This window comes from Cnephaeus nilssonii (assembly GCF_951640355.1).
Source record: "Cnephaeus nilssonii genome assembly, chromosome: 17".
Classification (NCBI taxonomy): Eukaryota; Metazoa; Chordata; class Mammalia; order Chiroptera; family Vespertilionidae; genus Cnephaeus; species Cnephaeus nilssonii.
This window is the reverse complement of record NC_137088.1, coordinates 56,060,071-56,085,931: the sequence shown is the minus strand read 5'-3', so window position 1 is coordinate 56,085,931 and position 25,861 is coordinate 56,060,071. Positions and strand designations below refer to the sequence as shown.

At 45.1% G+C, this 25,861-nt stretch overlaps 1 protein-coding gene across 11 annotated transcripts in view; it reads right to left on the bottom strand.

Moving 5' to 3' along the window:
- MITF (melanocyte inducing transcription factor) overlaps positions 1–25,861 on the bottom strand; it is a gene marked incomplete at its 5' end in the record, with an annotated part of 254,096 nt that overhangs the window by 105,268 nt on the left and 122,967 nt on the right. For 2 of the 11 annotated variants that reach the window (XM_079794743.1, XM_079794744.1), the window contains one exon: positions 1,862–1,917. The exons of the other annotated variants lie outside the window; for them this stretch is intronic. In XM_079794743.1, coding sequence (XP_079650869.1) covers positions 1,862–1,917 — 56 coding nt within the window. Of the gene's footprint in view, positions 1–1,861; positions 1,918–25,861 lie in introns of those variants that run through there. 11 annotated transcript variants of the gene reach the window in all.

Here is a 25,861-nt window from a genome sequence, read left to right as displayed (position 1 = left end):
ACCTCAATGTTCTCATTTGCAAAACAGGCAGGAAAAAGTACCTGTCATCCAGCGGATATGAGATTCAAATGTGTTAATGAGCTATGGTCAACACCCCATACAGACAGTCAGTAAAAGCTTGGCTAGGATTTCTTCGCCATGCATTTTAATTCCTGCACTCGTACCCTCTGATCTCACAACTAGTGAAAACTAAAGTGATTTTCGAGGGAGCCCAAACTCTTAGACTGTTGCTATGCTGTGCCTTTCTTTCCTGGAGGAAAATACACAAGAAAAAATTAACTCAAAGTGTGCGCCCTGCCCTCCCTGAAATAACAGGCACAAAGAAGTTAATGGGCAACAGCTCAGTGGACAAGGTTGTCAACGAGATGTGCTAAGAATTTCATTCTGCGAGTCTGCAGGGGAAGCATGCTCCCACGCAAGTATTTCTGTTAACCAGAACAAAACTTCAAAGTAATTAAGCAAAAGTAGTTGAAATCAAGATGAACTTGGCACTCATTCAAGGGTGACAGCACGACTGTTCTTACGCAGCATCAGAATGACACGTTTAGCCATTCACAACATCCAGCAATTTAAAATTAAGATTTTAAAAATTATTAAGTTATAGAGGACATTCTTATGGAGTATGAATCATAAGTGGTGATTATCATCTCACTATTATCTACTTTACAAAGTAGAAATTTAAACATTTCTAGCATGATACCTTTTTAAAGACATAATTATATATGTGTATACTTTGTTCATAAAAATTACCTATCATTTTAAAGAGATAAGTAATTAAACTGTTTTAAAGACATGCAGCATGAAAAAAACACCCATAAAAGTAAACTCCATGCAGCAAAAATAGCACAAGAAATTTGAAATAATTTTAATAGCTTCTATAAGACCTTTTAAGATATACCTACTGAACATGAACTTTAGCCACACTTAAATTTGTGGGAATTTTCTTTCAAGAATCAAATTCTCAAAATAGTTCAGCTACATTTAGTATTTTTCCATTATTCTTGCCGTCTTTAAACACCTTCACAAGCTGCTGAACATAATCCTTTCCTGACTTAAACAGAGCCTCTCTCATGACCCAGGAACGCTCAGTAAATAATTATTAAGCCCAGAGGTGGCTTTTGCATAAGTTGGTTTGCCTGAATGCCTATTCACCTAGGAATACAACTCTTAGTATTATTTGCAAATCTTATCACCTAACATTGAAAGTAAATGTTAAAGAAGGTGGGGAGAGGTATCATCCATTTAGTATTTCTCCATTTTAGTACTTTTTTTTGAAACTGACTATTTCAGAATTCGTTCTACATGTATATGCCCGGCAGATGATTCTGATGTTTGGATGTTTTGTTTTCCTCTCAAAGAGAAAACAATCAATATGTAGAAATGCAAAGGAGATGTTTATTAATGCAACTGTTACCATTCCAGTCAGGAGTGAAAAAGAAGCAAAAACCCAAGTGTCTGCAAGGGGACAGTTCTAACAAATGTTACTATTAAGCACACTCTTCTTCCTGAGAAAATCCTTCCCAATTCCTAACGAAGCTGGACTACAGTCTACCTTGTAATCATAAATCAAGCCCTGTTCTGAGGTTTTTTCAAGCAGTCATTTTTGAGCATTATTAACTTAACACCAACATCAATTTAAACAGAAAGGCAAAGAGGCTAGCATTCCGATTCCCCCTAATTTTGCTGTTCTCCTTGTCATGCCCACCTAGAGGCACAGTGCAAGCTGAATAAAGCCACAAGGAAACAGTTCCAGTGTTTTAACTCCCAATAAAACCTTCCCTTTCTCTGGCCTTCCCCTTAAAACAAAAATAACTCCTGCTAAGTGGTCCCTGGATTATTTCCAGAATAAGACTTCACTTACAGATGCAAGCTCTCAAAGGCACAGGGCATGAACATCTGAACTCTCAGCGCCTCCATCTTTTTCCTTTAAGGTGTTCTGCAAGCCCTTGGCGAAGAGTGAAAGTCAAAGTTAGTCCTGGCACTGGCTGTGTCACTAGGGGTGGCTCCTGATAAGGCCCTGGAAACTCCAATCCAAACACAGCTCCTGCTAAAAGGTGCCTGGTGTCTGTCTGCGACAGCAGACCTGTTTAATCCAGTGCCTACTGTACCTGCAGGACGAAAGTGCTGCCTCACACAGCACAGGGCTCTGCAAGGACCCAGGCGGCCAGGCCGGCGGGGGCCCACTCAGCCCTCCAGAGTGAGGGGCCGCTGAGGCTTGCGGCGCTGACCATTCTTAGAGGATGAGAAGAGAGAGATGACTTCACATAGCAGAGAGTTTTTAACACTTAACAGAGTCACAGAATCTAGGCGAGCGGGGGGGCTGCTGTGCCCCTTCTTGGCCAGGGGATCTCCAGCATCCACTCATCACACACCACTGGCTGTCCTGCCCCACGAGCAGGCACTTTTGGAACCGGGAGCTTGCTCAAGGCACAAGCTCTCCTGCTGACAGCAGTCCTTAGCCTCAGACCCCAAGAACCCAAGAAGGTGGCCCTTGCCCAGTCCTGGGGGAGTCAGAGGCAAGCTGCTTCATATCGTGGGTACCACCTTTCAGGACATGCACATCTTGAGGCCATAAATGGGTGCATTCTTAGACTGTTATGCAATTAAATTCTAAACACACTTGATTATAAGAAAAAACACACAGAAACACATGTTCTTAAAAGACACTAAATGCCAACATGAAAACTGCAATGTTATCAAATGTTGATGCTGTTCCTGTGGACTCGCATAGCAGAGATGCCAGCAGTGATGAAAACAGGATCTTTCTCCCCACACACAACTCCAAGGTCAGAACAAAGACATCTGGCAGTGACCAGCTGTGACCCTGGGAAGGTTCCCTTACCTCTCTGCCTACGAGTTTGTCCAAAGTAACTGGCTGGAAAACAATGCAGTCTCTATAAGCTATAATCAATCTCAAATTCCATACTGTAATGAAATTATCTTCCTAAAACTTCCCTTTAATAATAGGAAACATCCAGCCAGAAGTCTCAAACAAGCTATTTCCAGCTCTTTTTATTCTGTTCATTTTTCATTCATTCATTCATTCATTCATTCATTCATTGTTTAATATATACTTCTGGATTGCCAACTACGTCAGGCACTGTATAAATTCTTGGGATTCATAGTGCAGTGGGACACATAAATAATCACACACATATGTAATGACATGTGATGACCACTCCAGGGAGCTGGACAAGCCTCCGAGGCACGGGTCAGGAAAGGCTTCCCTTCAGGCAGGACCTGGGCTGAGATCTGTGTGGAAGAGTGTCCTGAGAAGCAGTAACATGGCAGAAGCCCTGCGGTGGGAAGTTAGAAGGAAGACCCATGTGTCTAACGGGTACAGAGCGCGGAGAAGGTGGGAACCCATGAGATCAAAGCCGTGCCTGCCCAAGCTTGTAGGACCTGGTGGCCAAAAAAGAGGAGTTGGTTTTGATCCAAGATGAGCGGGCACACTGCCAGGTTGTAAACAGGGGAGCCATGGGCTCAGATCTGAGCCTTTAGAAAGGCCCGTCTGGCTGCTGTATTGAAAACCAAATGCAGAAGGGGCAAGACTGGCCACTGCAGGTCCTGGTGGGAGGCAGACAGCTCATAGGAGGAGGGCAGGAGGCAGGGAGGGGTGCACAGAGTGAGCAGATTACTGTAAAATTAAAGACCAGTAAGTAGAAGGGGGTAGCGGGGAGGAACCCAGGCCCTGATACCAGAATGGTGTTCATTCACCCGTTACTGAGCACTTCCTACATGCCAGGTACGCGCTGGGTCCTGACGCGGATGCCACTCTCCCCGCACAAGCCTCCCACCTCTCCTCCTGCCTCTGGCACAGGACGGCAGGAAAATGAACAACGCAGTTCTGGTGTCAACATATCCAGGAAATCCGCCCTTACAGATCCCAGGACCTTCCAGGTGCAGGTTACTGAGTTTCTGTGCCCGGATTCTTCACCTGAGGAAGGGAGCGGCCATCCACCGGTTCCGGTTAGAGACAGAGGTGACGGCACGTGCCAGGCGACTGGCATGGTCTCTGACACACAGCAAAGCTCACAGTTTAAGAGTGGCTCTCACGCTGTGGTCAGGCCTGTTATCCCACATCACCTTTCCCAGAAACAGAGCAAGTGTGAGACCAAGGAAAATGGAGAGCACAGGACGTTACCGTATCAGGACATTCAGGGGATTGTTTTTAAAAAGCTGAGCTGGCCTCTGCCCGCTTGGGCACTATTTGTAACTGCATTAAGTTACAAGGTATCGGGTACATTTTAGTACTGAAATCCTGACGTATTACATGCTTACACACAGAAAAAGTCTGTACCCTGCACGGGCTCTCAGGGTAGACCTTGAAACCACCAGCAGGAACTCCACTCCTCCAGGAGGGACCTACGATGGTGCCCAACACTCCCTGGCATGTTCACACAATGACATCGCCTGCTTTTTACCCTGAGCAACCCACCACCCCAAGGAAGCTATCCATCGACCATTTATATCATATTTAAATACAATTACTTCTGAGGGGCATATGTCCCACTTATGGACGGTATTCTGGAAAGATCTTACTGCACCAGTGCTCTACAGGAATCTGCATGGACACAGCAAGGCAACGCCCACCATCAAATGCACTGAAGCGGGACTTCAGTGTGCACATCTGCCACCACCTACACAATTCCTGGAGCGCTGCACTCACTCCCCGGACTGAGACTGCTCCCCAGGTGGTCACCCCATTACTCTGCAGGTGTCCTTTGAGCGGCAGGAGCCACATGGTCTGGTTTCCATTGTATCCCTGACAGTCTATGGTTGGTGTTAAAATGAATTACTCTATAATACATAAGCAACGCTCTTGTGCACATTTTCACTATCCACATGGTTATCTAAACACATATATCTATATATATAAAAGGCTAATATGCTAAGTATCCTGCCGAACGGTACCTATGACATACACTGACCACTAGGGGGCAGACGCTCAACGCAGGAGCTACCAAGCTGCAGTGATTTGGCAGCAGCAGTGGTTCTTGGATGACGCACCCTGAAACCATAGAGGAGGGAGCCCAATTCCTCGCGTGGCCACGAGATTCCACCTTGGGCCGTGGGTTATGTTGTTGCTGGGGCACTGTCGCCCTGAATCTGGTTTACTACACACTTGCATTTGTGTTCCACACCCTGTACGACAGCAACTTTGCAGAGTGCCCTCGCGCACTCCTGGACCCCTTGCGGGATGTCAGAGAGCTGGTTTTGGCCCGATCCCCGCAGGCCAGGCAGAGGGACCCCACCTGCTGGAGGGACCCCACTCACTCAGCAGATGCCCTTCGAGCCACAGCACCACCCCAGGTGCAGCTGGCAGGGGAGGGACTGTGGGAGGTTGGCTCCAGGGTATGTCCGGCCCGTCTTGCTCAGTCCTGCCCTGCTGGACACCTTCTAATTAATTTCCTTTCAATATGCACGAATCTGTGCACCGGGTCACTAGTAACTGTATATTTGTACACACACATTAGGTTAATACACAAACCCTAATTTAAACACAAACTAAGACATGATAGTAAAGAAAAAGAAATACTTTAGAAAACGAAACACTGAATGCAAAGTGAAAATATTACCTGTATTATAATGCATTTCAAATCTTAATTTACTACTCCTCGCCCCGAATTCCAACAAATCAACTAGAGTCAGCAGAATTTTTACTGGCCTTTTAAAAGATGACCTTGACTGAAATGGAACCTAAAATTATCAATCATCCTAGAGAGAGCCAACCTTTTCTTTGGATATAAAATTTGGGTCTCAGAATATTTTTGGAGGAAATACTCAGTCACTGTGTTGAATGGGTTAGAGAAGAGATAAGAGGCATTACTTGTTATCCTTTCCAAAACTCTGCTGGAGAGAAGTAGAAACACTGCTTCACCACAGTCAGAATTCCTCTTATCTTATCTGGGTATCGAACGCTTTACTGCCCCAATGCACAGTCTTCTTCTATCTTCCTTCTGACAGCCATTGCCCTGCTCGGTGAGCTCACACCTTGACACAGCCTCAAGCAGCCAGCACTGAGGGCTTGCCCCGTGCGGCACTGTAAGGACCCAGGCTCTAGCTCCTCCTCGCAGCCAAGGAAGCATCACCAGGTCTCACGGGTCTCCACTGCAGTGCCAGCCAACTGCTCCCAAACCTGTAGTCCTACAGAAGCACCTGGGACCCTTCTCCCCACACCACCCCCTTAAAATTAACTCAAGAGCATTTAAAAGCCTAAATGTCAGGGATTTTCCTGAAACAAACAGGGGCATGGTTTGGAATTCTGTGTTGTTGTTTTTTAAGATTTCTTATAAAAGTCTAATGTAAAGTCAGGCCTGTGAACCAGTAATATATAATATCACATATTATAATGCCCATAATTATATACAATACTAGAGGCCCAGTGCACGAAAGTTGTGCGAGGGTAAGGTCCCTAGGCCTGGCCGGTGATCAGGGCTGATCTGTGGGGCAACAAGTGGAGCCATTGGGGAGCCCCCACTGGCACCGACCTTGGCTGGCCTGCGCCTGTGGGCTGGGGGCAGATCCTGCATTGAGTGTCTGCCCCCTGGTGGTCAGTGCACATCATAGCGACTGGTCGACCAGTCGACTGTCTACCCCCTGGTGGTCAGTACATGTCATAGCAAGCAATTGAGCAGCCTTAGCATATAATTTGCATATTATGCTTTGATTGGTTGAAAGGACGACCAGATGACCAGACACTTAGCATATTAGGCTTTTATTATATAGGATATCCTTTGTAGATACCTCTCTAAGGGTGGCAGTAAAACATTCAAGAATGTAAGCTCCCTTTATTTGTTGAATAAAGAAGTCTTTGATTGTACAGTTTGATTATTTAAAGTGTCCACTTGGAATTACTATGGATGTCTTTTGACTGTTCAGTGAAAGCCTTACTATGAGGTGACGAAGAGTGCCACGACAGTGGTTAGAAAGCTCCAGGAGTCCCCTCTCAGCACCAACCCCTCTCTCCGCACATGGCACTAAGCTAACTGCAGGGGAAAGCGAGATGCCACGGAAAGGCCCGACTCCACCACCCATGACGCCCCAGCCTGTGAGGACACTGTTCTCAGTGCTGCAGGGAAGCCAACAGTGAGGGTGTGAGAGGGTCAGCTTTCGAGGGGCTCCCACCAGAGAACCCCACACCCCAGGTGCAGGCCTATCACCAGTAGAGAGAGCGAGGAGGGGCTCCTTCCCAGGGCCACTCCTTCATCTTCCAGGTAAGGGCTCACGGGGTACACTTCTTCCCCAGGGAGTCTCCCCTGCCCATCTTTCCTGAAGCAGAAACACCCACGTCTGTTTGTGCTTTCTCAGGAAATGTTTCCTTCTTTTACAGCACTTCATCCAACTGGTAATCATTTCATTTGTTTAATTGTCTTTTTCCCTTGAGAGCAGGGTCTTTTGTATTTATTTTTATTCTCAGTGACTGGCATATGGTATAAATACTCAATAAATATTTGATGGATGGGAGGACCGGAAGGAGGGAGGAAGGGGAGGAGGGAGTATGATAAATGATCAGGTAAGGAAGGACCTATGAAGCATAATTTGAGGATGGCACTTAACTAATTAGGAAGGAAGTCAATGGGACACACAATTGTATACTCTTTGAAGCCTTGTAGTTGCTGAACACACTAACTTTCCATATAGTACTGGGATACAAAGTTACAAGGAATGGATTTAGCAGTCCTAATTTGATACTCTTAGAGCAGTGACTAAAGGACATTTAATGACTACCTATTTGCAGAAGTAACTGTTCAGTACACTCAATCACCTTTATCCCTTCCATCCCGTTTCTATTTTTTTCTACCACCAAGAACAAGTCTCTCAGTAGCAATAATGGTACTCGTCGTAGCTGGCACAAAACAGATGCCCTTTAAGGTCTTAAAGGAAAATGGAGACAAGACCAAAAGGATCCCAGATAAACCTGATTGAAGCTCATGCAACATTATTAAAGAACTGTTCAGATGTTTACACAAACATCCAAAGGGAAAAATTAATGTTTTTTACAAACTGTTTAGAAAATTTGTCCTAAGAATAAAGGTATAATCTACAAAGAGGTGTCTCAAATTCCCTCTGAAGTACATTTTTAAGCAACTGAAGGGAGAAATGCATGAAATAATAGGTTGGACTTTCTTTTAATATAACAATCAATACAACAGATTAATTTCCTATCTTGCAATCCCTGATATTCTCTCTTAGGGTTCACTTTAAACGAAATATTTGTTCCTCATTAAAGGAATATTTGGAGGCTGTTTCTTATCATAAAAGGCAACAGAGTGTTTGCAATAAGCAGACCACAATCTACAATATAAACAAAATTCATGAGAGAACACAAAGTTGGAGAGGGAAACGCTGAGGAGATTAGGCCATTTTGAAGGTAGTTCTTCAAGTGACAAATTTAGTAAAACTACAACTGACTTTCCTAATCTAGATAAATAAACAGGAAAAGATGATGTTGCTGCCACTGTGGGGGAGGGGACAAAGTTATTCACAATATGACTTCACAATAAATAAAATCTTCTACTTCAATACTTTAAATTTGTGGAGTATTTCTCTCTATTTAGTGGTTGTCTCCTAACTCACTTAAAAATAAAAATGTGGACCTCTCTTTCACTATAGTGTCTTTTAAAAATTAATTCAAGATAGAAAAGCAAATGAAACTAGACCACCAACTTACACCATACACAAAAATTCAAAATGGATAAAGGACTTAAATGTAAGACAGGAAACCATAAAAACCTTAGAGCAAACCACAGGCAGCAAAATATCAGACATTTGTCGTAGAATATCTTTACCGATACAGCTCCTAGAGCAATGGAAATCAAGGAGAAAATAAACAAATGGGACTACATCAAAATAAAAAGCTTTTGCAAGGCAAAAGAAACCATCAACAAAACAAGAAAACCCAGTGCATGGGAGGACATATTTGCCAATGTTATCTCCGATAAGGGTTTAATCTCCAAAATTTACAGGGAGCTCATACAACTTAATAAAAAGAAGATAACCAATCCAGTCAAAAAATGGGCAAAGGACCTAAATAGACACTTCCCGAAAGTGGACATACAGAAGGCCAAGAGAAATATGAAAACATGCTCAAAGTCACTAATCATATAAGAAATGCAAATCTAAACAACAATGAGATACAATGTCACACCTGTCAGAATGGCTGTCATCAACAAATCAACAAATGACAAGTGCTGGCGAGAATGCGGAGAAAAAGGAACCCTCGTGCACTGCTGGTGGGAATGCAGACTGGTGCAGCCACTGTGGAGAACAGTATGGAGTTTCCTCAAAAAGTTAAAAATGGAACTCCCATTTGACCCAGTAATCCCACTTCTAGGAATATATCCCAAGAAACCAGAAACACCAATCACAAAGGATATATGCACCCCTATGTTCATAGCAGCACAATTCACCATAGCTAAGATTTGGAAACAGCCTAAGTGCCAATCAGCAGATGAGTGGATTAGAAAACTGTGGTACATCTACACAATTGAATACTATGCTGCTTTTAAAAAATGTTACCATTTGCAACAGCATGGATGGGTATGGAGAGCATTATGCTAAGCCAGTGGTCGGCAAACTCATTAGTCAACAGAGCCAAATATCAACAGTACAACGATTGAAATTTCTTTTGAGAGCCACATTTTTTAAACTTAAACTTCTTCTAACGCCACTTCTTCAAAATAGACTCGCCCAGGCCGTGGTATTTTGTGGAAGAGCCACACTCAAGGGGCCAAAGAGCCGCATGTGGCTTGCGAGCCGCAGTTTGCCGACCACCATGCTAAGCGAAATAAGCCAATTGGAGAAAGAGAAATACCACATGATCTCACCTATTTGTGGAATATAGTGAACATAAATGGATGAACAAAACATAGATCCACAGATAGGGAAGCATCGAACTGACTGTCAAACCTCAGAGGGAAGCCGAGGGAGGGGGGGAGTCATGAGAGGGAAGGAGGAAGAGGTTAACCAAAGGACTTGTATGCATGCATATAAGCATTACCAATAGACACAGTCACTGGGGGTGAGGGCATGTGCTGGGGGTGGAAGTGGCCGGAGAGAGGTCAATGGAGGAAAAAAATGATATTATAAAGCTATGTATGGGCCGGGGGGGTGTACTTGAAATATTGGGGGGACCACTCTGTAAAGTATATGATTGTCTAAGCCAGTGATGGCGAACCTATGACACGCAAGTCAGCACTGACACGTGTAGCCATTTCTGATGACACGCGGCCGCATGCCGAGGATGAAACATTTGCGACTAGAGTCTTGGAGTTAGTTTTTTCCTCAAAGTGACACACTACCCGAGTTATGCTCAGTTTTTTGGCGAAGTTTGACACACCAAGCTCAAAGGTTGCCCATCACTGGTCTAAGCACTATGTTGCACACCTGAAACTAATACAGAATAATATTGAATGTGAACTAAAATGAAAAAATAAAAAGAAAATGAGCATACAGGATGTCTGCCATCCTCTGAAGGGTGCTGAGGTTGAAGTAGGTGCATATGCCACCATCACCATCACATCATCTCTCTACTTCCAAGCAAGAGTCAAGACATTGAGATGTGTTAAAGCAGCATGATGTTCAGCGATTAGAAGTGGCCTCCACGGGTCACCTTAGCTCAGGTTCTGGATGCTAAGGAAGGTGACCCCATCTTCCCAAGTTTCCATCTCTGAATGAAATATCAGGGCATGAGTAGCTCAAAGGACCACCCAAATCCTTCATGGTCCCAGGAGGAGCTGGAAAGGGAATGAAAATGAAGGGCAGGGATACTATGTCAGCTAGGCTTCCTAGTAAATTAAATATTTGTTTCCAAAATTAAACATTTGTTTTCAAAAACTGAAGGCAGAGATAGACGGTTTCTCGTGGACAAGCATGCTATGGTGGAGAGTGGTACGGAAGTCAACAGATGGAGGTATGGAAACTCCAACTCGGAGAAGACATGGTAAGGATCCAGGACAGTGGTTTCAACCTGTGGGCAGCAAATCTCTGAATAGTCCAGTATTTCACCAACAAATGAACAGCTGATATGTCTGTCCACAGAGAGAAACTTAGCCCCATTTTTCATCAGTAGACAGCCTAGTGTGGTGGGAGAATATGGACTCACACATGCAGACAGCCCACATGTAGCTTTACCTTGGGCAACTCATTCAATGTCTGCATCTGTCAAATGGGAATATTAATATTAACTCTTTAAAAGATGAATGTGCTGATGAAATGAGGTAAGGTATAGAAAGTTTTTAGCACAGTGCCTGGAAAAATAGCACTCAATCAATCTTATGCAAGGAATAAGGACTGTTTCAGAATACTGCAAGGAATGAAGTCAGCCCTGACAGACTCAAGATACTTCAAGTTGTAGGGCATATAAAAGTTATTATTTGGAAGCAACAGTGAAGATGTTTTTGAAACTTGATATCTGAAGAGATGGCATGAATTCAAAACATAAGCTTAGAAAGGTCTAGAGAAGTTTTTTAATCATCAATCATCTATATATATAAAAGGCTAATATGCTGTGTCCAACTGTCTGACTGGTCGCTATGACACACACTGACCACCAGGGGGCAGACGCTCAAGGCAGGAGTTGCCCTGATGCGCACTGGTCATTTACAGAGAAACAGCACCGTGGACCTGGTGCCCACAAAGCAACATTCGGCTTCCCCCAAATGGGACACAGGCCCCGCCACCACCCTAGAGTAACAGCCCACCAAATCGCTGCGGACGCTGCCGAGACCCCATGGCACAAAATGCGGCCCACACCCCGCCCCACCTGGAAATGGTGGCAGTGGGCACTGGGTAATGACATCACGTAGAACACCCAGCTTCCTCTCCCTAGGGATGACTAGCCTCCTTGCAGTTTCTTCAGCCCAGGAACACGACTTGCTTTATAGCCAGGTGCCATATTTCACACTTTAACCCAGTGGTTGGCAAACTCATTAGTCAATAGAGCCAAATATCAACAGTACAACGATTGAAATTTCTTTTGAGAGCCACATTTTTTAAACTTAAACTTCTTCTAACGCCACTTCTTCAAAATAGACTCGCCCAGGCCGTGGTATTTTGTGGAAGAGCCACACTCAAGGGGCCAAAGAGCCGCAGTTTGCCAACCATGGCTTTAACCAAATGTCTGTGAAGCGTTTTCCCATGCCTCATTTCATTTGATTCTAACAGAAGTCCTGGAGTAGGTAGATAGGAGACTCGGTGGAATTCTATTTTCTTTTCATTAGCCGGAAAATGGAGATTTAGAAAGCTTAGAAACTTGACTCAACTGAAAAGAAGTAAGAAATGGTGGACCTTGAAAATGACTTCAGATTTTCTCACTGCGCAGAATATAGTCAAACACTGCTGCAGTTAAATATTTTACCCTTTGTTCTCCCTGCATGATCTACAATAATAATCTGCTTTGTGTTGATATTTACTGCTGTGTTGCTGACAATTACCTGAAAGAGAAGTTGGGGTGCTTCACTGGGCTGGAAAAAGTTTAGCTAAATCAGAAAGCAGGTCTAATTAAGCAAGTTTATCTATATATATATATAAAGCTCTCGCTGGCACCAATCGCATGGGTGTGTTTCGATCTGTCATTGTCGATCATGAATTTGGTTGACACTTCTATTACAGAAAAGGCCAAATAGCGATATTAAAGTATTTCTTCTAATTAATTTCCTTTCAATGTGCACGAATCGTGCACCAGGCCACTAGTACATCTATAATCCCACCTAATAATAGACAACTATGCAAATTGACCATACCTCCGACACACCCACAAGCCATGCCCACCATCCAATCAGAGCGAGCATGCAAGTTAACCCAAACCAAGATGGCTACAGCCACAGAGAGCAAGGTTTCCTAGGTAACAGAGGAAGCCAAGCTTTCCGCCTGCCCTTGCCAGGCCTAAGCCTCCACTCAAGCTACAAAATTTCAATTATAGAAGGTAAACAAATTCAAACAAATGGTGGCAGAATGGAGCCTGAGAGAGCAGGCCAGGGTTGCTGCTGGCAACAGGGGAAGCAAAGCTTTCCGCACACCTTGGCGGGGCCCACCTGCTTAAGGCAACAAAGTTTCAATTATAACCCCAGCACAAATGGCTGCCGGCCTCGGCCTCGGAGGGAGCCCCAGGCTTGGCTCCGCTCCAGGCTACAAAGTTTCAAGTGTAGAAGGAAAATAAATTCCAGATACCAGGGCCTCCACTTGCGTTGCCAGGGGGCTTGGCCGGCCTGCAAACCACCACAGGCCCCTCGCTCAGGCCGCCCCACACCCCAAGGGAACCCCCACCTGATCCTGGACACCCTTCAGGGCAAACCAGCTGGCCCCCACCCCTGTACCAGGCCTCTATCCTATCTAATAAAAGAGTAATATGCAGATTGATCATCACTGCAACACACAATATAGCTGCCCCCATGTGGTCAAAGATCCTGCCCCCATGTGGACACAAGATGGCCACCACAAGATGGCCAGCAGGAGAGGGCAGTTGGGAGGCACCCGGCCTGCAAGGGAGGGCAGTTGAGAAGGACCAAGCCTGCAAGGGAGGGCAGTTGGAGGTGATCAACCCTGCAGGAGAGGGCAGTTAGGGGTGACCAGGCCGGCAGAGGAGGGAAGTTGGGGGCAAACAGGCTGGCAGCAGAGTGGTTAGGGGGTGATCAGGCTGGCAGGCAGAAGCGGTTAGGGGCAATCAGGAAGGCAGGCAGGCAAGCAGTTGGGAGCCAGCAGTCCTGGATTGTGAGAGGGATGTCCAACTGCCAACCGGGATCGGGCCTAAACGGGCAGTCGGACATCCCTTGAGGGGTCCCATATTGGAGAGGGTACAGCCTGGGCTGAGGGACAACCCCCCTCCGTGCACGAATTTCGTGCACTGGGCCTCTAGTGAGTAAATAAAACCTAAAGATGTTGGTGATGACAAATAACTTTTCAATGGTTGTCTTAGCTACAGGCAAAAAGTTCTGGACAAGGAAGCCTTCTGTTCTCACTCACTGCAGCAATTACGTTTTAACTTAATAAGTATAGACTTATCCAGAGGTCAAGCAGGAATGCATGTATTTAAATAAGCAAAACTGTAACCAATCTGTGTTCAATAGATCACCTTATGGTAGTTTGTGTTAATAGTCAAAATTCCCAAACTTCTAAAGTATCTCAATACTCAAGTCTTATACTAATGACTTCCTGTTTCAGTCATGCTAGGCAGACAAGATTTAAAATGAGAAAAATAGGCCCAGCCGGTGTGGCTCAGTTGTTTGAAGCATCATCCTGGACACTGAAAGATCTCAGGTTAGATTTCTGGTCAGGGCACATACTCATGTTGCATTTCAATCCCAGACAGGGTGAGTACAGAAGGCAACCATTCGATGTTTCTCTCTCAGATGAATTTTTTTCTCTCTCTCAATCCCCCCTCTCCCTTCCACTGTCTCTGAAATAAATAAGAACAGAACCTCGAGTGAGACTTTTAAAAACTAGATAAATAAAATGAGAAAAATAATATTTGCACAGAAATCCTTCCTGTTGATTAAATTCAATGGATCATAATAAACTCAACACACATTAGCAGCTGTATTTCATTTACACTCTCAGGCGTCTTGCCTATAATCTAACTGTATATTTAATAGTAAAACATGAAAATTTAAAAAAATCAATTTTAAATTAATAGCCTGTGTAATTTTAAGTTATACTGCCATGAAGTGACAAAAAGGAAAAAATAAATCTTTGTTTACAAAAATTAAGTCATGTGTCCTTCAAAAAAGTGCCTAACAAAGCTACCTAATTATTTCCTTAATGTTTAGTATTAATTACCTGCCAGGTATTACAGGCCAGAAAGGTAATGTAGACGCAGATAATAACCACCTCCATTCACAATTTCTTCCCTCCTTAGGTCAAATAACGTTGGTTCATTTAAAAAATATATGGACAAATGATGGAAAAACATCAAAATATTCTTATTAAAAGTCATTTATTCAACAAATGTGTACTGAATACTTACTATGTCCCAGGCACTGTCCAATATGCTTATACCTCAGTGATATACCATGGACCTTAGATTCTAAAGAGAGAAATATTCTGAAGTAACTCTAAATTTTCAAATCGTCAATTAACTTAAACTGACAATCTGGAAATTGAATGGATTTGCGATTTTTAAGCACCTTCCACAATGATATTCCCATTTATAAGGATTTTGTTTCTACATTGGACAATATATTTTTACTTCCTAGTGTGCAAGGCAGAAAATTTGAAAATTTTAAAATGTGAGATCATACCCTAGCTGGTTTGGCTCAGTGGCTAGAGTGTCGGCCTGCGGACTGAAGGGTCCCGGGTTCTATTCTGGTCAAGGGCACATGCGCCGGTTGTGGGCTTGATCCCTGGTGGTGGGTGTGCAGGAGGCAGCCAATCAATGATTCTCTCTCATCATTGATATTTCTCATGTTTCTCTCTCTCCCCCTCTCCCTTCCTCTCTGAAATCAATACCAAAAAGGGGGGTAAGAGGAGGGAGAGGGACAGAGAATTCATCATCCTATATAATAAAAGCCTAATATGCAAATCGACCGAATGGTTGAACGACCAGTCGCTATGATGCGCACTGACCACCAGGGGACAGGTGCTCATCATAGGAGCTGCCCCAGGCCAGCCAAGGTGGGTGCCAGCAGGGGCCCCCTGATCGCCCCGCCAGTCACCCCACAGTGGGAGGCAGATGGCAGCGGCGGGTGGTAAGGCCGACAAGCGGGTGGTGCCAGGCTGGCCAAGGTGGGTGCCAGCAGGGGCCCCGCCGGTTGCCCCACAGATTGGCCCTGATTGCTGGCCAGGCCTAGGGACCCTACCCATGCACAAATTTCATGCACTGGGCCTCTAGTATCATAATGATAACTGTACCTCCGATTGGCATATTACAGCTCATGTGTATTTAATCTCTTTTCATTTAAATAAAGAAACTGAGGGCCAGGAAGTGAGGTGAGTATTTGCCCAAAGTCAAGATGTTAATGAGCAGATGCAGATCTGGGGTCTGAAACTCCAGAGCCACACACCTTTCACTGTGGTTCTCTGACCAAGTTTTGTGAGCCACCCAACGCTCACAAAAGCAAACCAATTCTAAAATTAGAACTTGTATTGGAGTTGTGTTTACCCAGCACCCCACACTGGGTCCTGAATTCCATTTAGTTCCCCTCTTCATTCCTGAATCAGGCACAAGTCCAGACCCAGAGAAGGTGCCCAGTAACTATTTGTCAACGGGTTAAATGATTAACTGGCCATGGTGCTTTTTCTGGCCACTTTTGGCCATCACCTCCCTTTAAAACAAAACAAAACAAAACAAACAGGGGAAAGAAGTAGGCTTCCCTGAATATTTATACAAGCAAGAGTTAAATTAATGGCACTGATTAGAAAGAAACAAAGAAACATACAATGTTTGTCCTCAAAAAACTTAATCTAGTTGGAAAACAGAGTGAGAAAATGTGGTTACAAAGGGGGAAAATATCAGCACCATTTATACTTGCTAATGGGAGAAGAAATGAGAAAGCCCTCAAAAAATAAAAAAATAAATAATTGTTCAAAAAGGCTTTCAAGGAGAAACAAGTTCTTCGGAAATTTGGGGAAGAATGACCAACTTCCTTTGGCAAAGCTGGTAAGTAAACCTTGAGCAGTTTCCCAAAGTGTGGGAGATAAGATGGTCGCAGATCCAGACACACAGGCTCCACGTTAAATAGCCATGGAATTGCACAAGGAGAAAGGCCCTTTCACATCTTTCATCCGGGACAAGTCCCTGTTTGATGCTAATGTGTCTTCAATCTCCTAACAACTGCCCTTTGTAACAAAAAAAGCTCAGACCTCAGGCCCTTCCCGACAATACACCTAGTAAGAATCTAACTATTTTCTTCCAATTCCATTATATTTATTTTACTTCCATTTATGGTTTCCATTTATTATAACATCTCCATTAAAATATACTTTAGGTCCTGGCCGGGTAGCGCAGTTGGTTAGAGCAGAGGTCAGCAAACTGCGGCTCGCGAGCCACATGCGGCTCACGAGCTGCGGTTTGCCGCTCTGTTGACTAATGAGTTTGCCGACCACTGCGTAAGGCATTACCCTTACCCAGAAGTTTTGACTTCAGGTTAAAGACATTAGTACATTATTAAAATGTTTTTTAAGTGTTTTTCCCTAGCAGTGGTCGGCAAACTCATCAGTCAACAGAGTAGCTCGCGAGCCGCAGTTTGCCGACGACTGGGTTAGAGCATCATCCCCATACACCAAAGTTGTGGGTTCGATCCCCAGTCAGGTTTTAAAAAATGAATAAGGTAAAGTACATCTTTAACTTTTGAAGGGGGAAAGTCATGAAGAATGACTTTTAGCATGGGAATGCCTAAAATCTGGGAAACACTGACTGAGAAATGAGTAGCCAGCATCCTGCCGTGGAGACAGGTGAAACAGCCCACAAACAGTGGCCCCCTCCGCTGTAGTGAGAAGCTAACAGCCACCGAGAATTTCAGTCTGAAACTTTGCAGGGTTCTGCAATCAGAGTCTAGCAGGCCTGGCCTAATGGCTCCCTCACTGTGGAAATGAGCAGGACACTCAGATACGACTCCACACGGGAAGAGTGGGGCCTGGCCAAGTGGGGCTGAGAATATCACATGGAGCAAGTGTCAGGCGTGCTGGATGTTGACACTTCAATACTAGCCTACTAGCATAAGGCCCTCTCCTTTGGGGCTGTGGTCACTTCGGCTGGAGTTATCTCCTGGGGCATAAATATAGCTTACAGTCCAGTTCTGCTTGGGTTTGGTTTTTCCTACTCTCCTAAGGAAGTAGAAACGAGTGGCCTAGGACAGAGTCCCAGCTGTGTACTCCGTTCACACACTAGATGGAGCCAACTTTGTACGCTTCAGGATCCATGTATAGGTTTGTGTTGCACTTAAAAAACTCCAAACACAAAGTCATGGGCCAGCTGTACACCACTGATTGGTGAAGAGTGCTCTGTGTGCCCACCTGGAGCCTGTGGAAGTGGGGTGCTTGTGGTATCACAAGAAAAGGAATTTTCGGAGACTCACACGGAAGAAGGAATAGCATTATTAGCATGGAATTACATCCCTAAGTTTCCAAGGTCCTTTCATCTCACCAAGGAGCAAGTCCAGCCGTGACTTGAGGAGAGCTAGGATGAAAGCCCAGAGTTTCCGTTCCATAACTGCATAGTCCAGTCTAGCATCAGGCTAGCTTAGCTTGTGTTTCCAGCTATAGTGCATCAGTCCATCGTGTGGGGGCCCTGCATGGCTGTAGGCCATGTGGCTTCTAGGGAGACCGGAACACCAGCAAATGCAAGGAAGCAGGAGCGAAACAGGGACCAAAGGGCAACCAGAGAGCTAGGACTCCTTTGTCCTGGGATTATATGTCCCCAATTTTCACGTGCTTACAGGGGCTCTGCCCTTCTGACCAGTGATCTCTGTTCCAAGTTAGACTAACAGGCACCTATCCTGTGTCACCCCAACTTCACTGCGCATGCACCATTTCCCCTTTGTTGGACCCCTTACCCCAGTGGTCTACAGGGAATGGACCATTGGCTCTCTGGGGAGTGTGAAGTTGCAGTTTCCTGGTGAAGCTGCCCAGATGACCATGCTTATAATGTCTGGCCTCCCCTTTGCTTCTTCCTAGTAATATTAATATTAACTAGCTAATTACAACAGTAACGTAACCTGAATATATTTTAATGTAAATTTCTTAAATCTTCATTTTAAAGATCTAAAGTCCCCTCATTTTACCATTCCGCATTATTTTCTATGACCCCTAAACCCAAATTAATATTAAATGATCAATCATGTTATGTAAATGTGTGTTTAAAACATGTACATGTTATAGTTCACTGGCATTTTAAACTTTAGTTTATTAAATATGTAATTATAGTTTTAATCTAATAATCTCAGAAAAATACTTTTTTTGCCTTGGGGAAATGGAAGCGATTTATTAATGCAATGAGCATGGTTGTCTCATCAGACACATAAGAAAACTATTGCTAGGATAGGAGGAGTTAGGACAGAAAGTCAGATGTAGGCAGAATGGAGACTCATAGTCAAGGAGAAAAATAGAAACCAGTGGCCAACACCAAGGAAATCAGCTAGCACATTTGCAAGAGGAATGGCTGACCTCCTGAACCAGGGGAAGGTCCACTGTATAAGACAAGAACATACCATTGTTCACGGTCACTAACCTGGGGCCTTTTCATCAGCTCCTAACACTTTAAAGCAGTGATTCCCACCTGGGAATGATTTTGTCCCCAGGGCATATCTGACAATGTCTGGACACTGGACACGCTTGGTTGTTACAAAGGGGGAGGCCAGTGCTACTGGCATCTAGTAAGCAAAGGCCAGGGATGTTGCTAAACATCCTGCGATGCTGGGGACCGTCCCATCAACAGACAATATCCAACCCCAAATGTCAATAGTGCTGAGTTCAGAAACTCTATTTTAGAGTAGCACCTCTCCTAACAGGAGACAAAGTATTTCCAACTCACTGTAAGCATGTAATAATTAAGCAAAAATGTCAGTATGTTTCTAAGACATCTTTTAAATGTGTGGGACACAGTACACTGATGTGCTTGAGGCTTTAACATATGCCACAGGATTTGGTCAATGTGTAAAAATTATTTTGAGTGATTAAAGTCATCGCACGAGGGTTAAAGATTAAGGTGAAATAGATGAATAAATTGAGGATTATAGACACAATGGACTACTACACTGCTGTGAGAATGAATGAAGTACATGTATGTCCCTACAGGGATAAAATAAAAAATGACGTTGAATGAAAAAAGGCAAGTCACATAGAACACTGCCATATGATTCCATTTAAAGTTCAGAGAATATTCTAGAGATTAATACACAGTAAAACGATAATGAAAGTCAAGGGAGCGATGACCTAACATTCAGGATGGCGGTTAACATCGCATGGGGTAGAGAAGGAGATGTAACCAAAGATAAGGCTTTTAGAGTGTTCTACATCTCAAGATACAGTCGGTACATGGCTATTCATTTTATTTTTATTTACTAAACCAGTAGGTTTCAGACTTCTTTCTACATATATGATTATACTTAACAAATAAAAAAAAGAAAGTAAGGAGTGTAAGGGAAGTGAACAGAGAAAACAGGTACAGGTGACTCCTTGAGTAGGAAATAGTGAATTTTTACATACCTGCCCATAGTACCACCAGGTCAGAGGCATCGCTTGCTCTTTTTCCCCCTGAACACTCCACTGTGTAGTCATTGGTCAACATTACGTCACCCACCAAACCGCATTGCATCTCCTCTGTCCTTAGTGATTCTGCCACGATTCCACTCGGCCCACACTGCTCAGCTGTTCTCCCCACTCCTCTCAATATAGCCCATGCCTACTGCTAGATCACTCTTCTTGGAGCTCAGCATTGCTATTGTTTTGCAACTACTTTAATATAAAATTAATGGTCCATCAACCTAGAATGAATGAACTTCAAATGTCTTTTTTATATAGGCAATCAAGGCCAACTGACCTTACCAATATTAACTACTCTAAGTATCCCAAGCAGTATCAACAATGCAGTCATCTCTAACCCTCCCCAGATGCTCTTCCCACTTGCCTGGAGTACTTTGCAGGTGCTTGCAATCCCATTCTATCAAAAATCCTACACATCTACTAATAAAAGAGAAACATGCAAATTAACCCTAACTCTGCTATGACAAGCCACGCCCACCTGCCAATCAGAGTATGCAAATTAACACATCAAAGATGGTGGGTAAATTTGCATATGCAGGCAGGGCAGGCAGTGCCATGGCCCACCCCTGGGGGTCCCAGTCCATCAGGGGCCGGGGGAGGCCTGGCGGGTAGCACCAGACGCTGCTGGCAAGGTACCAGTCCATCGGGGCCTTGGGGGGCGGGGTGGGCATCGCCAGATGCCACCAGCAGAATCCTGGTCCATTGCAGGCCCCGGGAGGGGCAGCAGCCTGCCTAATCATGCCTGCGAGGCCCTGGGAACATTGCAGCCCAGGGGAGGAGCGGCCGGGCCTGCTTAGCCACTCCCATGGGGCCCCATGAATATCGCCGCCTGGGGGAGGGGCGGCCGGGCCTGCTTAGCCACTCCCATGGGGCCCCATGAACATCGCTGCCTGGGGGAGGGGCGGCTGGGCCTGCTTAGCCACTCCCATGGGGCCCCATGAACATCACTGCCTGGGGGAGGGGCGGCTGGGCCTGCTTAGCCACTCCCATGGGGCCCCATGAACATAGCTGCCTGAGGGAAGGGCAGCTGGGCCTGCTTAGCCACTCCCGTGGGGCCCATGAATATCGCAGGCATGGGGTTGCTGAGACCCAGACCAGGCCTCTGGCCACAGATTCACAGCTTCTCGGAAACCGACTCTACCAGGCCGCCCGATGGCCATGTGGCTGGGCCACAGGGTGCCCGTTCACGATGTGACACAGAGAGGAGGTGCAGGAGGAAATCCAGAGAATGGGATGTGGGGTTCACGACGCACTTCCTTTGGGCTTTGTCCTTCTTGGTCTTGGAGAGGGATGGATGGAGGCCGAATGTGGAAGAAGAGCCACGAGGCCCAACTTCGGGGCTGCCTGAGGGGCGGCTCCAGGGCGAGTGCCACAGTTTTGGCAAAGTGGCTGGCCAGGAGGCGGGTATTCCAAGGGACTCCGAGCAGCGCCTCACCATCCCTCTATGAGGACACCACACACAGGCACTGCCTTCGCCAGCAGGCTCTGGGCGACATCTGCAAACGCTACTGCAACCTCTAACATCTGGGCAAAGAACTGACCCTGTGCCCCTCCGGGTACTAAGCTTGCTAGGAGTGTGCTGTCACCAATGCCACTGATCAAAAGCAAAAACCTGGCAAGGGGGCTCGGGCCGGGGCAGGGGGCCTGCGGGCAGGGATCTGTCTCTCGGAGAGAAGGGTTCTGCAGTGGCCCCAAGACGCGGGTGGGCCCGGCCAGGGATCAAGGGGCATGGAAGGACGCCCGGGCGGAGGGCAAGGACCCGCAGCCCTGAGGCGGGGGTTGAGGGGCAGTGCCACCTCAGTGGAGGGGTGCTGCACTGCAGGGTACTGGACTGACTGATGTGATTCAGAGAAGCTCCCAGTGCTAACTGGCCTCGCCCAGGCGGCCTTAGCACTTCAGAGGCAGCGACTCCTGCTCCTGCCTTGACCCAAAAGCAAGCCAGCGCTGCCCTGCCCCACAGCAGAGCATGCCTAGGCGGTGAGTGCGAAGCCTTCAACCTGCTCCGGAGAAGGGGGGGGGGCAGTAAAGAATGGGGGCAGGGGACCAGGGAGAGGAAAGAATGTGGAGCGTCTGCAATGAAGAGGTGCTTGAGAAAGAGGCTCGGAAGCCTGACTGGAAGGTTTGTTCTGTTTGCCCGGCGGCTGCCCATTAGCAAGGGCAGAGAGCATGGCTCTGAGGGCTCCCTGTATGCTGAGTCAAGTTCAACAGCCAACTGGAATTGGCCGCAGTTTCCTGGTCTGTAAAATGGATTAAGCGTGTCCCAGTGCCTTCACTGAGCTTTGAGGGCCAATTGAGATACTATCTAAGGAAAGTGAGGGAAGAAGTGAGAAAGAAAAGGAAAGGCGAACAACACAAAAGAAAGACTGGAAGGAACCTGTAAACCCATTGTCACTTAAATAGGGAATATAGTCAATAGTGTTGTAATGATGGTAAGATGCCAGGTGGGTACTGGAAATATTGGGGAACACTTTGTAAAATATATGATTGTCTAACCACTATTCTGTAACTAATATAAAACCTGAAACCAATACAAAATAATAATGAATGTAAAGAAATGAAAATTGGAGTAAAATTTTGATAAATTTCAAAGTTAAAATAAAGGCTGTAAAGGAAGGAAGGGGGAGAATAAAAATAGTGTTTTTCATTTTACCACTTTATTGTCTTTTCAGTACATGAAAAAGACAGTTGTCTTTATATGGTGCTTTTATACTTTTCTAAGTCATTATCTCATTTTAATTTCCGGGCAACTTAAAGACAAGATAAGTATTCCCTCCACTATTCAAAGAAAGGAAATTTTGGTGTCTGGTCCCAATGATTCAATCGTCAAGCCCTTATTGTAAAGCAGGGTTAGTAAAATTTTCTGTGAAGGGTCATATCTATACTAATAAAAGCCTTGGGGGTATCAGGCCAGCAGGGGAGGGGAGTTGGGGGCAATCAGGCTGGCAGAGGAGCAGTTAGGTGTCAATCAGGCCAGCAAGGAAGCAGAAGTTAGGGGGCAATCAGGCAGGCAGGTGAGCGGTTAGGAGCCAGCGGTCCAGGATTGTGAGAGGGATGTCCGAGGGGGGTCCCAGATTGGAGAGGGTGCAGGCTGGGCTGAGGGACACCCTCCCCAGTGCACGAATTTTGTGCACCAGGCTTCTAGTTCTTCAATAAGAGGGACAAAAGGTGAGGTTAGCAAAGGCCAGAGCAGCCGGGCCGCTCAGGGTGTGAACTTGCACAACAACTATGGAAATGGTTTGCAATACCTACCAAAGCTGAACATGTGCATGCCTTTTGATCCACTAATTCCACTTCATGGGATGTATCAAACAGAAATGTATATGTATGCAAAAAATAAAATTAAATCACCTTTTTTTTTTTTGGCGGGGACTGCCTATTTTTGTTTATTTCTTTTAAGACCACCTCCTTGCAATTTCCAGAGAGAAAATACAAAACAAGAAACAGACTTGGTTTTGACCACATAAAGTGTGTGCTGCAGTTCAAGGCGTTTCTGATAACAATGTTGCAGAAGAATGTCAGCCCACTCCAGGGCCCTTCAGTGTTCCTGAGGAGTAAACAGGATTCCTCTCCTCCCACTGGACTGTTCTCAGGTGTCAGTCACTGCTCCTGCTCCTTGACATACTTTCCATGTAGAAGATAAGAAGCCTGGAAACACATTGACAGTTGGGGTAGGCCATTCCCCATCCCATGCCAGAGCCAAAGGCTACTGGCCATATTCTTCTTTTAAAGAAGGTAAGTGAGAAAACGAGTCCTAAACCAAAACCAGTACCTATCTTGACAACTGCATCTGCCAAGCACCAGTACCACTTCTTTAATATATTTTATTGATTTCAGAAAGGAAGGGAGAGAGAGAGCTAGAGATAGAAATATCAATGATGAGAAAGAATCATTGACTGGTTGCCTCCTGCAAGCTCCCTACTGGGGATCGAGCTTACAACCTGGGCATGTGCCCTGACCAGGAATCAAACCGTGGTCTCCTGATTCATAGGATGGTGCTAAACCACTGAGCTATGCCAGCTGGGCTGGTCCCACGTCCTGCTGAGCTCTGAATCCAGCATGTTTCCCACCAGGCGCTCCAGCTTTCCTCTGGACCACCTTCTGAGGCATTATACAGGAAGACTCTCAAAACCCAAAGCCATGAAATCCTAGCGGAAAACATAGGTGGTACACCTTCTGTTACTGCTCTTAGTAATATTTTTTCTGCTATATCTCCTTAGGCAATGGGGAAAAAAATAAACAAATGGATAACATCAAACTAAAGAGTTTTTCACAGCAAAAAAAAAAAAAAAAAAAAAAAATCAGCAGCAAAATGAAAAGACAACCTACTGAATAAGATATTCACTAATGATACATCTGCCGAAACCGGTTTGGCTCAGTGGATAGAGCGTCGGCCTGCGGACTGGAGGGTCCCAGGTTCGATTCCGGTCGGGGGCATGTACCTTGGTTGCGGGCGCATCCCTAGTGGGGGGTGTGCAGGAGGCAGCTGATCGATGTTTCTCTCTTATCGATGTTTCCGGCTCTCTGTCTCTCTCCCTTCCTCTCTGTAAAAAAATCAATAAAATATATATATATATATATATATATATATATATATATATATATAAAAATGATACATCTAATAAGGGGTTAATATCCAAAATTTATAAAGAACTCATACAACTTTCACCAAAAAAGCAAACAATCCGATTTAAAAAAGGGCAAGGACCTGAATAGACATTTCTTCACAGATGGCCAATAGACATATTGAAAGGTTCAATGTCACTGATCATCAAAGAAATGCAAATTAAAACCAATTCTCACACTTGTCAGAATGGCTATCATCAATAAATCAACAAACAACAAATGTTGGCTAGGATGGGGCAAAAGGGAACCCTCGTGCACTATTCGTGGGATGTAGACTGATGCAGCCACTGAGGAAAGCAGTCAGAGTTTCTTCAAAAAATTAAAAATGAAACTGCCTTCTAACTGCCTTACATAACCCCCTTCTGGGAATATATCCAAAGACATCCAAAACTCTAATTAAAAAAGACATGTACACCCCTATATTCACTGCAGTGTTGCCTACAATAGCCAAGACATGGAAGCAACCTAAGTGCTCATCAATCAAAATTGGATAAAGAAGCTGTGGTACACATATACAATGGAATACTACTCAGCCATAAAAAATAATAAAATCTTACTATTTGTGAAAACATGGATAGACCTAGAGGGTACTATGCTAAGTGAAACAAGTAAGTCAGAGAAAGGTACATACCATGTGACTTCACTTATATGTGGAAATCTAAAGAGCAAAATAAACAAACAAAACACAAACAGACCCATAGATAAAAGGATCAGACTGATAGTTGCCAAAGGGGGAGGGGGTGGAGCTAGGTGAAAAAAGTAAAGAGATTAAGAAGTACAAATTGGCAGTTACAAAATAGTCATGGGGATGTAAAGTATAGCACAGGGAATACAGTTAGTAATCCTACCTTATAATAGAGAAACATGCAAATTGACCGCACCTCCGCTACGCCCACGATTGGGCCGGCGGGAGGCTGGGGGGCGGGACTCCGGGTGGCCTATCTGGCCGTTGAGAAGATCAAGATGGCGGCGCCCAGTACTCTTAGTTCGGCAGTCCCTGGGGAGATCGCTGCCCCGGGGAGGCGAGACCTGGCTGCCC